General features: G+C 37.4%; 1 protein-coding gene across 1 annotated transcript in view; it reads left to right on the top strand.

The window, feature by feature from the left end:
* The window catches only part of anln (anillin, actin binding protein), a 23,369-nt gene that overhangs the window by 1,075 nt on the left and 6,345 nt on the right, over window positions 1–15,949 (top strand). Inside the window, exons 2-17 of the mRNA XM_016249587.1 lie at window positions 3,759–4,087; window positions 4,228–4,618; window positions 4,707–4,906; window positions 4,991–5,095; window positions 9,203–9,311; window positions 9,564–9,796; window positions 9,884–10,038; window positions 10,130–10,274; window positions 10,887–11,022; window positions 11,119–11,307; window positions 11,410–11,536; window positions 11,625–11,673; window positions 11,777–11,827; window positions 12,516–12,548; window positions 13,360–13,381; window positions 13,480–13,592. Of these exons, the coding sequence (XP_016105073.1) occupies window positions 3,759–4,087; window positions 4,228–4,618; window positions 4,707–4,906; window positions 4,991–5,095; window positions 9,203–9,311; window positions 9,564–9,796; window positions 9,884–10,038; window positions 10,130–10,274; window positions 10,887–11,022; window positions 11,119–11,307; window positions 11,410–11,536; window positions 11,625–11,673; window positions 11,777–11,827; window positions 12,516–12,548; window positions 13,360–13,381; window positions 13,480–13,592 (2,387 nt within the window). The remainder of the gene's footprint in view (window positions 1–3,758; window positions 4,088–4,227; window positions 4,619–4,706; window positions 4,907–4,990; window positions 5,096–9,202; window positions 9,312–9,563; window positions 9,797–9,883; window positions 10,039–10,129; window positions 10,275–10,886; window positions 11,023–11,118; window positions 11,308–11,409; window positions 11,537–11,624; window positions 11,674–11,776; window positions 11,828–12,515; window positions 12,549–13,359; window positions 13,382–13,479; window positions 13,593–15,949) is intronic.

The raw sequence follows: 15,949 nt of genomic DNA, 5'->3' as shown, positions 1-15,949 counted from the left end.
GTATGGATATAAACTAACGTTAGCACCAGTCCACCGTGTACCGTCGTTTACTTATTAACTTATCATTTTATTGACCTATTAAGCTACTTATTAGCTTATAACGTGTCGTTTTGCCGTTTTTATTTATAGTGTAACGTTTGAGTAAAGCTAATGCTTGTCTACTTGATCATAAGCTAGCATATAATAAAGCTAACGTTACTTTTACTTGCAATATAATTTAAACAAACTGATGCTGAAAATGTGTCATGCTGATGTTTTTGTGTTGTTTTGAGGCCAGTCATATTCGCCTTTTTAAAAAATATTCTGTTATACGTGTTTGACTTTAAATCACTTAAGTTAACATCTCTTGGATTGTGTTGTTTTGTCTATTGTTTGAGTACGTTATGGTTGTTTCTGTATTCAATGAGCCGATGTTAACGGTTTTTTTTAAGGTTTTTGTCAAAATGCAAAGTAGGCTCTGAATAAGCACAGTGCATTCAATCCTTGAGATATCTGAATTGAATATCTTGCTACATCTAAATATCAGCCATTTCAATATAAAATGTTTTTGAATAAGGAAAAAACAATAGCTGTCAGGGCTGTGCCCATAACGTGTGGCTCTGGTTGAATACAGGAAGCCTGATTTGACTCTAGCCAATAGGATTCCTCTACAGGGTCACATGACAAAATTCCATGGACATGAAATCCTCACTAACTGAAATTTCCACTCATTCCCTGGGAGACAGCCAACCAACAGCCACACTGCAGGAATGTGTTCGGTCTTGCTCAGTAACGGGGGCTGTTAATCATGAGTGTGAGATGTTCTGCTAGAATGAGCCGCTGGTTTGTTCACGCTCGGAGATGATCAGTGCAGATAAACGGAACCCATGCATGATAAAAAGGAACTGCTCCAGTCTGACGGACCCAGTGAGTGTCCATCAAGAGTACTTTTTCTCCGCTGTAGTTACTGCGTCATCAGAGAGAATTGCGGTTACAGAATACAGTCGAGCACCAGCTCGCTGTCCAGCCTCCGAACTACCGTATTGGCCCGAATATAAGACAGCCGCCCTTTTTCCAGATGTACCTTTTGGAAAAAGGCTTTTTAAAAGCCAAATCTCAGATGTATTTCCAAGAAAAAAACATTGTCTTATATTCGGGTCAATACGGTACTTTAAATGGGTTAATGCAAGTTTACTGAAAAATGGCTTGAGAATTGTACTTGCCCAACAGGACTAATAGCCTGATTAAAATTAAGTGACAATAAAATCACGCATCAAAACGCGCAAATGATTCTTCTGATTTTATTACATTTAGCTTAAACAGCGATTGATAGTGTATTTCTATGATCAATGTCGCGCTGTTGAGGCTCGTGCTGCCTGTCTCTGTGAGAGACTTTCATGGAGAAATCAAATCAAATGAGCGTACGGCACACAAAGAAACTCACAGAACAAACATACTGAGGTAAAAATTCTAAATGTTTAGTTTATTTATAGCATGATATAGTCAAGTAACATACCATGAACAAGGGATCTATTTTGCTGAATATTTTCACGATTGCAAATGTTACATTGATTTTAGTTCAACAAACAAGTATATAAATAAAGTATATGAAGTTACTTACATTTTTAGACACAATTGAGTTTTGTTCTATTTCAATAGTTCCAAACAAAGATCAGAACAGAATTATTGCACACATTCTCCAAGCCACACCTGACATTGTTACTGAATGATTCAGAGGTTTGAAGGAATCGGTTGAATGAATAAGTGACTTACTGCCACCTACTGGCGGTTTAGTCTCATGCTTAAAAGCATGCATTTTTCCCCAACATTTCTTATTTGTATGTTCAAAATTTAATTTACAACATTAATCCCATAACATTATTTATTGCTGTTGTAATTTTGTAATTTAATTTGATTGGTAACAGCCCTGTAGTGTATTAAATTTCTTGATCAATTGTAAGAATTTCACTTGAAAGATGACGCATACATTTAATAAGGTAAAAAAAAAAGATTGGCCTTTATAAAGGTAAATGACATCCGAATAAGTGACTTACCGCCACCTACTGGCGGTTTAGTCTCATGCTTAAAAGCATGCATTTTTCCCCAACATTTCTTATTTGTATGTTCAAAATTTAATTTACAACATTAATCCCATAACATTATTTATTGGCTGTTGTAATTTTGTAATTATTTAATTTGATTGGTAACAGCCCTGTAGTGTATTACATTTATTGATCAATTGTAAGATTTTGACTTGAAAGATGACGCATACATTTAATAAGGTAAAAAAAAAAGATTGGCCTTTATAAAGGTAAATGACATCCTGTGGTAAATGTTAAAAACATTTTAACATTGTTTACACCACCAAAAATCTCGGTGATGCGACACTTTTGTTTTGTGGGAATATTTTGTATGGGATATTGTCTGCTGATATGAAAAGTTCACTGTATATCGTAATAACAAATAGAATTTTTGACAGCAATGATATTTTTCTACATTTTTACATTTAAACGCTTTAAATATTACATATACGTATGTAATGTGTGTTTCCATCACAGGCTTGGTCTTAAATTTCACATAAGGTGGTATTAAAAAGGTCTTAAGTCTTAAATTTAACTTGTTCATATCTGTAGACACCCTGAAACAGGAAGTGAAGTAAACGGAAGAGAATGACAAAATAACAGTCCACATAACAGAACATATACCTGACAATAAGATCGTTAGGCTATCGTTAGCCTATATGTATAACAGTTAGCCTAGTTGTAATCAAAAGTTCACTGTATATCGTAATAACAAATAGAATTTTTGACAGCAATGATATTTTTCTACATTTTTACATTTAAACGCTTTAAATATTACATATACGTATGTAATGTGTGTTTCCATCACAGGCTTGGTCTTAAATTTCACATAAGGTGGTATTAAAAAGGTCTTAAGTCTTACATTTAACTTGTTCATATCTGTAGACACCCTGAAACAGGAAGTGAAGTAAACGGAAGAGAATGACAAAATAACAATCCACATAACAGAACATATACCTGACAATAAGATCGTTAGGCTATCGTTAGCCTATATGTATAACAGTTAGCCTAGTTGTAATCTGATTTTCTAATCTGACTGGACAAGAGACTTTCTATTGATATTTCCACCTGCGCACGTTCTAGACGGGCTGTCAGTCAGTGCAGTTACAGTGTTGCGCCACAAGGTGGTGGAAAGTGACTGTCATTCAACTACACGTTCAAAAACGCTGATTCATTCATTCCGAGAGACGTAATGAAACACGCTGTTGAAAGCATTTTAACTTTGAGCACCACTAGAAGGCTCAGCTGACCAGCTATGCGTCGATGCTAAGACAGAGATTTCGCTTTCCTTGGACATGACAACCTATTTTCACAAATATATATGACTCGGCCTGTAGGATAGACGCAAGTAATCGCACGCGCTCAGTCGATCTCTCTCTCATTCACTGTCTGTTTAGGCTTGTTAAGTGCAAATCTACAGAGCCTCTACAAATCAGCATGGTACACATTGTTATCATTACTAACTTGTTTAATATTCAGTCCACATGCATGAAGTGTAAAACGAGAAGGGCATAACCTTACGAAAAAAGAAAACCCGCAAAAATCGCGGTTGCTGCGGTTCTTGCATTCCTCTGCGGTTTGCTCGTCAATAGCGCGGTATTGCGGTTATCGTGACAGCCCTACATCGTATATAATATGACTCTCAGAATGACAAATAAGTAATCTAACTATGTATTAAACACAAAATTGTGCTTTCAGGGACCTCAGAAACAGTCCCAGTGAACGTAGTTTTATCTCCTCTGAAGTCTCACAAAGTGGATCTCCCTACTGCTACCCCAACAAACTCTGAGCTCCCCTTTGGAAGAAAGGGTAGACTGGCAAACCTTGCTGCCACAATCGGTTCCTGGGAAGATGACCTTGGACACCCGCCCACTCGCCGGGACAATGCACAAGCACAGCCTGGCACGGCCTGTGTGCACCCTCCTGTCAGTACAGTGACAAGTAACCGTACCAAGCCAAGTCCTGCTGTGGAACGACCTCAGACTGCCCAACCAGCTCCACACAAGTCTGTTGACAGCGGTCAGCAGGTGGGTCACGCCAACAACAGATTCTGTTCTATCCTTTTTATTATGTAAGGTTGTGTTGTGTTGTGTGTTTGTTGTGCGCTGTCTTTGGTGAGGGGGGGAGAGTCTTGTGTAAAAAGATATAAAAATGTTTGTTCTTATAGCCAACAGTTTACTCTCCAGTCAAGTCAACCAGAGTGGTTCCACCTAGTCCTCAGAAGACAGAATTTCCTCAGCCCAGACTGACTCAAGCAGGTCCCTCTCCTGTTTCCAGCCCACTAAAGGTTTATCCCTCCACTCAGCCCTCCAGTCCACTTAAATCTTTGACAGCATCTCCCTCCAGTCCACACAGAGGTTGCATCTCTCAGAGTCCCCTGAAGAACCAGGGCCCATCTAAATTGAATTCTGGAGCAGCACTTAATTCAAGCCCTGCAAAACCAATTTTGACACCTAAACCCTCTTCTACTGCTGATGTTTCCGTCATACATCAGACTCGTGAGAGGTTTACCAAGGACACAACACCCTTACAGCACAGAGGCCCAGCTGGAACTACTGGTCAGTGCTGTTTCTCTTCTTCTTCTTCTTCTTTTTCTACACTGAAGTGTAAGCCTGTGAACTTATGTTTGCTTATGTTGACCTTTAGTAGGTGTCAAATCATTTTTGGAGCGTTTTGGAGAAAGGTGCCAGGAGCGCAACCAGAATTCTCCCTCCGCATTAGGAGGTCAAGGACACACACCTGTGGCTACTCCCTCTGCCACCCCCAAGTCCAGGCTGCTCCAGGAGAGGCTGGGGTGCACCCAGACCACCTCCACTACAGCTGTCCTCACTCAGAAGCAGAAAATGGCATGTATTCTTAAATATTTAAAAGGCATATTTGTTGAATTGCATATGAAACATCAGCACTAATCTCCTATTTATTATTAATAGGAGCGAGAGGCAGAGCTAGCACAAATTCGTAATCGATTTCAAAAAGGCAACAAGTTGAGGAGCAAAGAGAATCTCAGTGAGGTCAAGAATGACCCTGAAAACAAGGTTTGCTATCATGTTTTCTGCTGCTGCTGCTTGTAAATGGGATAGTGCAACACAATCTGATTGTGTAAGATTTAGGGTTGCAAAATTCCGGGAATTTTCAAGACTGGAAACTTTCCATGGGAATTAATGGGAGTAAACTGGAAAAAAAAAAACTTGCCACATAATCTTGGTTAAAACAAACAGATTTAATGCAATATCAGTTTAATTTCTACCCTACACACTGCTCAATCGCATGCACACTGCTTACTGCAGGGCTATTGAGGCCACACTCCCTACATGCACTGTGCTTTCCTCCATAACATGAACGGATAATTTCTTATATCCTGCACACAAAACATCAAAATGTCCATCTTGGTAAGTATTCATGTAAATTACATGAATATTAAAAAAAAAAAAAAAAAACTTCCCTTGTGCTGCGTGTAATATACTGTGCAACTAAAATAGGCTATACAATAGGAATATTTACAATAGCCATTGTAAAAACAAATACACTGATTGAACAAACATTTAGGTGAGATAATAAAACCGAAGTCTAAAAATGACTTTCCCCCACACATAATCCCCCTTCAGGGCTGTACGTTAAATTGTTTTTCACATAGCACTGGTGCTACAGAGGTTGAAAGTTTTGTAGCACAGGCCAAAATGTTGTAGTACATGCTAGGCCTGTCGCAATAATCAATATATTGACTTATCGTGCAATATATGTACATGACCTCAAACATTTTTGGTGATGCAATATATCGCCCATTATATTTACTTAAAAATTAATGTCACCATGTTTTGTAAATTCCACTTGCGCCCGTGTCTTTTGCAGCTTCTCGTACATAACGTGGCGTAGTCATGAGGTGCTTGTTCAAATAAAAAAAAAACAATGCTTCTACAAAAAAAAAAAGTTTCATCTGCAGATATGGTCTTGTTTAGGGATCTGTGCCTTTGTTCATGCAAACATCTGACTGCTAAGTAGTGATTGTGTTTTTCAGCAATAGTGTGCACCCTGAATTTATAGAGAGAAGAAGGTCAGGGAAAAATCTGTAGATGAAAGAATCTCCATACACTATTTATGGAGATTCTATTTATTCAGGTTTTTTTAAGGTATCTAATATTTTGATACTTAATTTCCATGATCTAAATATTCTTAAAAATTTAAAGTTTGTTGTCATTTGGAAGTGTGTAGGCTTTCTTGCATTATTATGCTGTTACATTATGATTATATATTCAGTGGCGTAAAAGTTCTTTTAAATGACAATAATATTGCTTATCGCAATTATTTCTGGGACAATATATCACACAACAAAAAGTTGTTATCATGACCGGTCTAGCACAAGTATAAAACGTCTGTTATCATGTCTGAAAACAAACACAATAATGGAGTTCATCACTTAATCAGGCACTGATGTCCCATACAGAGCACAAAAAATACAAACCATCACAACAATTGTTTTTAGACAAAAAAAAAGGATGGTGCTAAAAATGGAAGAGTGCAGAAACATAACACCATGACAAAATATAAAATAAAACAGAATGACAGACATTTAGACCAAAGTGAGAAAAGATAAAAATCTGTCATTTTTTAAATCTTTGTTATTAGAAAATAAGAACACAGATATACATTACAAATACACATAATATACAAATAAAACAAACAGTGCTTTATTTTTCAGGTACAGTATTTAGAAGTAACATTCAAGAAATTGAATGAACAAATATTAAAATAAAACACTATATACTCTATACATCAATTATACTTTTTTAAAAGCAACTAACTGTTAAGTTCTTCAGTCAAGAACAGTGAGTGATTTTTTTCATTTTTATACCATCATTTACTCAAGTTGTTTAAACCTGAAGTAGTTTATTTCGTCTGTTGAACATAAGTTATTTTTGAAGAATTTGGGTAACCAAGCAGTTGCTGGTCCACAGTGACTTCCATGGAATTGTTTTCCTACTGTAAAAGTCAGTGTGGACCAGCTACTGTGTGGTTACTCACATTCTTCAAAATATCTTCTTTTGTGTTCAGCACAATAAAGCAATTAATACAGGTTTGGGGAAAAAATGTGAGTGAGTATATAATGACAGAAATTAATTTTTTTGGGTGAACTATCCCTTTAATGATAGTCGGCAGCATATTTGGTAGCTACTGTCCCTTTAAGAGCTGCACACGTTTCTCTCTCTCAACTGTTTACTTTCGTTTTAGACATAACCAACTGTGTTTATATGTAAACCTTGTGTGTTTTTGACCGTATATTAGACGCGAAATCAATCAGACACGAAAGACAACTTAGTCAAATAATCAGGCAATTTTTGACAGGCTCTCAGTGTGAGCGCGCTTCAGGAATACACGCTCAGAAAAAGCGCATGCTGAACAGCATGTGAATTAAATGTTTAACCGGTATTGCTTTAAAGCAGATGGAAATAATGTAGTTTTGTGATTGCGCATAAGTGCAGTGTCCCGTGAAAGTAACTCTACCGCTGAGCTAACACTGATGTGAATGCATGTGGTGTTAGCACGCTGTAGCACGATACAACGATATTTCTTCAAAAGCAGATCGTGGAGACATTTTAATCGTCCACGATCAAAAATCGTCATATCGCACACCCCTTAACTACCAAGTATAATCAATCTCACACACACAAACAAGCACAACGAAATCACTTCACACTATTAAGCGGCTGTGTTATGAACATGCAGAACTGTATCGCACGCGTGCTACAGTGGTAAATTTATTCATCGCACAGACCAGTTTTTTCGTCGCACTGTACAGCCCTGCCCTTAGTCACCTAAGAGGGGGTTTGCCCTCCATTTTCTCTGAAGACACACTTGCTGCATTTGAGCCCAAAGACTACATGTAAGTTTTGATATTCTAAATCTATTTGATCTTTTGGATTCAAGTTTAACTAGTAAACAGGGCCGTCCTTTGAGGAGGTACAACTGGTGCGGTCGCACTGGACCCCGCGTCAGCTAAGGACGGCCCTGCTAGTAAATACCAAAAAGTGTTTATACAGTAGCTAGTTAGCCAGTAAATCAAGATATGAAAAATCTAAGCGAGTTAGCACTATTTCATTGACAATTTATGAGGTATGTGCTAGCTAGCTCAAGCTGTGATGCTCTTTCTGGTAGCCAGTTTTCTGTTATCATACAGAAGTACAGTACTGGTCAAACGTTTGGATACATTACTATTTTTAATGTTTTTAAACATTGCATATCTTTTGCTCATCAAGCCTTCATTTATTTGATCAAAAATGCAGAACAAAACGGTAATATTGCGCGGTACTACCGATATTACAATTAAAAATAATGTTTTTCTGTTTTAATATACTTTAAAACAATGTATTTCTGTGATGCAACGCTGAATTTTACATCATTACTCCAGTCTTCAGTGTCACATGATTCTTCAGAAATCATTCTAATATGCTGATTTATTATCAATTTTGGAAACCATTGTGCTGCTTAATATGTATATATTTTTTTTTATTACGGATTCTTTGAATAAAGAGTAAAAAAAAACAGCATTTATTTAAAATAGAAATCCCTTTTTAACAATACCCTACCATTCAAAAATTTGGGGTCAGTGTATATGTTCTAATTTTTTTAATAAATTAATACTTTTATTCAACAAGGATGTGTTAAATTAATTCCCCCCCCCCCCCCCCCCCCCCCCCAATCCAATCCAAAAGTCATTTTTTAAATTTGTTTGTTTTAGTTTGCATGCATGTGAGCCTATGATCAAACAAAATTAATTCCCATAAATTCCTGGTAAGTTTCAAACTTGGAATATTTCTGCCCCTTTGCAACCCTAGTAAGATTATAGTCCATATTTTTCTATAAAATATAGTGTAAAAAAATCTGTTTTATCAATATTTTTTAATATCACAATTTCTTTGTTTTCATGTAGCTGACATGACAAAGCCAAATCAATAAAACTACTAATACTAATCACACTGATACTGAAGAGAAATATAGCAATATAAATTATGACTTTGATTTGAGCTATTCGTTTTTCCAAAGTCTGTTGTGCCTCTTTTATAAACCCAGTACTTAATTTTATGATAGGAATGGGAAGCCAAAGAACTTAATGTTACTTAATATAACCATTTTTTTTTTATCCTCAGGAAATTGAACTGTCTGTACAGAGTCCGACTTCTGTGCCAGTGCATAATAATGAGCCTTCTGTGCCAGTGCCTGAAGTTCTCAACAGTCCTTCTAAATCTAGTGAAAAAGGTATTTTATTATAAAAACTATATAATATAGTTAAATGTGTTCTTCTAAGTCATCCAGCTGTTAATTTTCTTTGTTCTGTCCAATTATGTATGTCTTTGCTGCATTTTCATGTTGTTTTATTCATAGTAATGTTATAGTTGTTCTCATGTTTATTGGAATATGAGTAGTTAAACAGTCATATTTTGAAACCTTATTATATCGCTAATTCCCATTACATGTTTTTGATCATGAACGTTCTTGTTTACATTGTAGAAATAGATGAAGTGCGTGAGATTGAGATGAACGTGGATGACTCTGTTAACTCTGAGATAATAAATGAGCTGTTTGATGGAGTCCTGGATGAGAGCGAGGAGCAAAGTGATGAGGAGGATGCAGATGAAGATGCTCTGAATATCTCCTCCATGTCTCTCCTTGCTCCACTCGCAGAGACTGTAGCAGCTGTGGTCAAGAGCCCAGAAAGAAAGCCTATGGTGAGCCCTAAGGATGTAAGTCCTTTGCTAAAAAAACAGTGATAATGCTGAATAATTTGAAAACTGATGTTACATCTCAATTTAACTTTTATTTTGGTCCAGACATCGACTCCTGCCAGCTCATTTATTGAGAAGAGTTCCACCCCTGAGAGTGTATCCAGACCCAGTAAGTTCCAAAGGACACGCATGTTACGAGCTGGATCATCTGACGGCATCGATGTCGTAGATGAGCAGCAAAACCAGAACCTTCTCTACAGGTGTGCATCTGCTCGTTGTCTCTTTTCAAGCAACATTCAATCTGATTTGTTGAGTATGATTTGTATTTAATGCATGATTGTTTGATTTTAGCATTGATGCCTACAGATCCACAAGGATTAAGACTGAGTCAGAGAGACCTCATGTTAAACAGGTGATAGTGAGGAAAGAGGATGTGTCTCAGAGAATGGAGACCAATGGGAGCTCCAGTCACATCAACATCAAGCAGAAAATGAAGGTCTGTACAAAAATGTTATCTATTTTATTTTTTTATGATTTGGGCCCTGTCAATTAAAAATCATGCATTTTCTTTTTAGCAATGAGTTATGTATGCCTTATATTTTACACTTTACATTTATGAATTTAGCAGACAGTTTTATCAAGTCACTTAAAATAGAGGAACCTAAGCAGCCAGACAATATTTGTAGTATACAATGCCAGGTTTATTAGAAAGCTATATTATGAAAACAAATAGTGCACACGCACTGGTCTAAGTGGCGATGCTTTGACCTCCTCCACCAGCTATAGCATGAGAAATTTATAGATGAAATTAAGATCTATTCTTCCATATATAAAAAATATATATATGCAATGTATAAATTGTGCTGGCACCTGTTAGCTTAGTGACTTGCCACATTTAGAAGCGCAAACATGGGAAACTAGATGGGAACTAGACTTTCTAACAACAGCCGCAGTGATGCAATTACTTGACCAATTGCAACTGGCTCTTTTAATTAGAAGGCGGGACTTATTTTGCCCTATTGCACATTGCAGTTTCTCCTAGTCACAGTAATATGAGTGAACTGTCTTTGATCTGAATGGAATTTATGATGCCACTTTGTGTTCTCAGATGTTGACCAATGAGATGAACCTGCAGCAGACAGTGATCCATCAGGCTAGTCAGGCTCTCAACTGCTGCACAGATGAAGAACATGGGAAAGGAGCTCAAGTGGAGGCTGAGGCTGAGAGACTGCTGCTTATTGCCAGTAAGTGATATTTTCCTTTTTGCGCTACATGGGTGAATGTTTCAGATGATTTTATTTCTTAAACTTGGACTAATCACTTCTTTTGTTCTGCGTCAGCTGAAAGGAGGACTGCTCTGAAGGCTGAACTGGACCGGCTAAAAGCAGAGGGTCCAACAGCCCAAAAGAAAAGCACAAGCAGTGCCCAGGTGGATGTGGGTATACCTGCTTCTAAAGGTTCCATCTCACTGCTGGAGCTGCAACTCCCTCTGAAGGCTGACTTTATCTGTTCTTCTGCCAACAAGCCTGGTGAGAGTGTTTCTGGTTTATATATATATATATATATATACTTTTTGTTTAGCACCTTAATGCCCAATCAGACACTCACTCATGTCATAATTGTGATGTAAGAATGTGGAAACCATTACTACTTTGTGATGATCCGTGCTGGAGCTGAGAACACAGTGGCGACGACTCTAGCAAGCACACGCACTGGTCTAAGTGGTGATGCTTTGACCTTCTCCACCAGATTCACTTTGTAAGTGTTATTTCCTATCAAGCCACTCTTGACAATCCCTATCACCTCAGTGTAGTGTTTATCCTATTATTACTTTTCTTGTGTGCAGGTCTGATGTCTCTAATGACTTTGAGATTGATATTGAGGTCTACTGTTTTGTAAGTACAGCTTTTTAATTTGCTTTCAAGTGAAATGCATGCCTTTTGAACACAAATTAAACCTTTATCAAAGAGATTTAGTAAATGTTTGTTTTTCTCTTAGGTTCAGAAAAGGGAGCTGAACCCTGACAAGAGGAAAAAGCTCAAGTCAAAGGTAGACTCATAGACGGTTAAAATGACTCGGTGTACAAAGAAGTGTAGTGTGTAACACTAAGTTTTAATGAACGGCTACTCTAAAGAGCAGCAGTCAGCATGTCTAGATTCTCCTGAGGCATTTCCATGACATGGAAGCATGCTTGTTGGTATGCTGTGTTTTAAAATCATCACTTGCTGGTGTGCAAGCAGTTTTAAGTTATTTTATTTATTTTTTAATGTCTTGTCTCATCAGTCTGAACAAAGTGCACGGTGAAGGGTATTTTTATTCATTTCTTGACTAAAAAGGCCTTTTGTCTCAGTCTCAGTAGTACTCCGTAGTGCTGTTTTTGTCTATTATAAGCTGTTATAAGTATTGTTCACTATATTTTACTCTGAAATAAAATTATCTCCACAGGCTATCACACCAAAAAGGTTCCTTGCTATCTCTGTAAGTAGTCTGTTCATTTTAACCTCAACACATGCTACTGGTCAAAAGGGGTGAATTTTTTTTTAATGGTTTTATTCAGCAAGTATACACTGAATTGATCAAAGTGACATTTTTACAGTGTTACAAAAAAAAGCTGTTCTTTTTATTTTTCTACTAAACAATGAATCAGTATCTTTATTAGGGGTTCCACAAAAATATTAAGCAGCACAATTGTTTTCAACATATTGATTAAGAAATGTTTCCTAAATTATCTCCACAGGCTATCACACCAAAAAGGTTCCTTGCTATCTCTGTAAGTAGTCTGTTCATTTTAACCTCAACACATGCTACTGGTCAAAAGGGGTGAATTTTTTTTTAATGGTTTTATTCAGCAAGTATACACTGAATTGATCAAAGTGACATTTTTACAGTGTTACAAAAAAAAGCTGTTCTTTTTATTTTTCTACTAAACAATGAATCATTATCTTTATTAGGGGTTCCACAAAAATATTAAGCAGCACAATTGTTTTCAACTGATTAAGAAATGTTTCCTAAGCACCACCAAATCAGCATGTTAGAATGATTTCTGAAGCACATTATTCCATATATCACTACAGTTACACTGTTATTATTCAAGGACACTCCGTCTTCATGTTCAGAGGAAAATATGATGCTCAAAAGAAAGTGGAAAAAAAACTTACCCATGTTTTAAAGACAATTATTAATAATCAGTGAAAACGGAAGACTCCGCAAAATGATCAAAAATCTGTTTAGGCCAAATTCATTCTTCCTCTGGGGAAAAATTCCACACCCCAATATTCATCTTGATTTGAGGTTTTTGATTTTTTTTTTTATAAAAATCTGTCTCCAAAAAAAAAACCTATCAATAAATAACTTATGAAACTGAAGAATGTAAAACTGCTTGCATAAGTCTACAGGGCCTCATGTATCTTTAATTTAAAGGTCACTTCACCTCGTGCATGTTTTCTCCCTCGTAATGTAATATTGTAATATGTAATACAGCATTTAATATTGTACGACATGTAATACAGTACCATAACATTCATTTGTTATAAACAATAAAAAAATGTAAAGTTCTTTTTTTTTGGTCCCATCTATTTTAGAAGAGCAACCTCCAAACACCTGGTTAGTATTAATGAGCTTTTAAAAGCTGTTCAATTCAACTAATATTTTCAAACTGTTATTAGTATTAATTTTTGTTCACTTTGTTTCTTCATTTTCAGTTGTGTCTAGCCCCGGTGGTCCAAACGCAGTGCGCACCAGTAGCTTTCTACTTGTCGGATCATACAAGCTAACTCTTGCCTCTATTGGGAAAAACAAATTCCCGTTGGAGAAGGTACTTTCCTCCCTTTGGTTCTGTCTCTGTATCATCATAACTCCTCCACAAATCAAACGATACTAACACCATCACCTGGCAAACACACTGAATGTATAGAGGGTATGCAGACAACATCACAGTAGGCGGAAGTTACTGCGGTTACACCCACTGAGTGGCAACATAACGTAATGTTCTGTTTGAATGCAGTGAAAATAAAAGAATTCTGACTGATACGATCACAATGGAGAACTCCGTATCTACTAAATATATTGAAACAACCAGAATATCCAATGATGTTCTCGTGACTTTGATTTCGGCATAATACAGCGCTTCATAATACACATTATTTCTGTAAAGTTTTTTAGCTGAGTGAAATGACAATGTAAACTGATGTAAGTAATCATCCAGACTTAGATCTAGCTGTATTGTATTTATAGTGTTGTCTTGAAGATCAGGTGTGAAGGCTTTTGTGTAGCTTTGCTTATTTCTTTGGCATCAAATTTGGGTATGTGTATGTGTGTGTGTGTATATATATATATATATATATATATATATATATACAGTGGGTACGGAAAGTATTCAGACCCCCTTAAATTTTTCACTCTTTGTTATATTGCAGCCATTTGCTAAAATCATTTAAGTTAATTTTTTTCCTCAATGTACACACAGCACCCCATATTGACAGAAAAACACAGAATTGTTGACATTTTTGCAGATTTATTAAAAAAGAAAAACTGAAATATCACATGGTCCTAAGTATTCAGACCCTTTGCTCAGTATTTAGTAGAAGCACCCTTTTGATCTAATACAGCCATGAGTCTTTTTGGGAAAGATGCAACAAGTTGTTCACACCTGGATTTGGGGATCCTCTGCCATCCCTCCTTGCAGATCCTCTCCAGTTCGGTCAGGTTGGATGGTAAACGTTGGTGAACAGCCATTTTTAGGTCTCTCCAGAGATGCTCAATTGGGTTTAAGTCAGGGCTCTGGCTGGACTATTCAAGAACAGTCACAGAGTTGTTGGGAAGCCACTCCTTCGTTATTTTAGCTGTGTGCTTAGGGTCATTGTCTTGTTGGAAGGTAAACCTTCGGCCCAGTCTGAGGTCCTGAGCACTCTGGAGAAGGTTTTCATCCAGGATATCCCTGTACTTGGCCGCATTCATCTTTCCCTCAATTGCAACCAGTCGTCCTGTCCCTGCAGCTGAAAAACACCCCCACAGCATGATGCTGCCACCACCATGCTTCACTGTTGGGACTGTATTGGACAGGTGATGAGCAGTGCCTGGTTTTCTCCACACATACCGCTTAGAATTAAGGCCAAAAAGTTCTATCTGGGTCTCATCAGACCAGAGAATCTTATTTCTCACCATCTTGGAGTCCTTCAGGTGTTTTTTAGCAAACTCCATGCAGGCTTTCATGTGTCTTGCACTGAGGAGAGGCTTCCATCGGGCCACTCTGCCATAAAGCCCCAACTGGTGGAGGGCTGCAGTGATGGTTGACTTTCTACAACTTTCTCCCATCTCCCAACTGCATCTCTGGAGCTCAGCCACAGTGATCTTTGGGTTCTTCTTTACCTCTCTCACCAAGGCTCTTCCCCCCCGATAGCTCAGTTTGGCCGGACGGCCAGCTCTAGGAAGGGTTCTGGTCATCCCAAACGTCTTCCATTTAAGGAATGGAGGCCACTGTGCTCTTGGGAACCTTAAGTGCAGCAGAAATTTTTTGTAACCTTGGCCAGATCTGTGCCTTGCCACAATTCTGTCTCTGAGCTCTTCAGGCAGTTCCTTTGACCTCATGATTCTCATTTGCTCTGACATGCACTGTGAGCTGTAAGGTCTTATATAGACAGATGTGTGACATTCCTAATCAAGTCCAATCAGTATAATCAAACACAGCTAGACTCAAATGAAGGTGTAGAACCATCTCAAGGATGATCAGAAGAAATGGACAGCACCTGAGTTAAATATATGAGTGTCACAGCAAAGGGTCTGAATACTTAGGACCACATGATATTTCAGTTTTTCTTTTTTAATAAATCTGCAAAAACGTCAACAATTCTGTGTTTTTCTGTCAATATGGGGTGCTGTGTGTACATTAATGAGGAAAAAAAAATAACTTAAATGATTTTAGCAAATGGCTGCAATATAAACACTTTGCTACAATGTAAAGTAGTGAGTGTACAGCTTGTATAACAGTGTAAATTTGCTGTCCCCTCAAAATAACTCAACACACAGCCATTAATGTCTAAACAGCTGGCCACAAAAGTGAGTACACCCCTAAGTGAAAATGTCCCCCAATTAGCCAATTAGCCGTTTTCTCTCCCTGGTGTCATGTGACTCATTAGTGTTACAAGGTCTCGGGTGTGAATGGGGTTAAATTTG

Source organism: Sinocyclocheilus grahami, unplaced genomic scaffold, assembly GCF_001515645.1.
Source record: "Sinocyclocheilus grahami isolate Dianchi unplaced genomic scaffold, SAMN03320097.WGS_v1.1 scaffold940.1, whole genome shotgun sequence".
In the NCBI taxonomy this organism is placed as follows: Eukaryota; Metazoa; Chordata; class Actinopteri; order Cypriniformes; family Cyprinidae; genus Sinocyclocheilus; species Sinocyclocheilus grahami.
The sequence above is the reverse complement of the archived record's forward strand: the minus strand, read 5'-3'. Positions and strand labels throughout refer to the sequence as shown.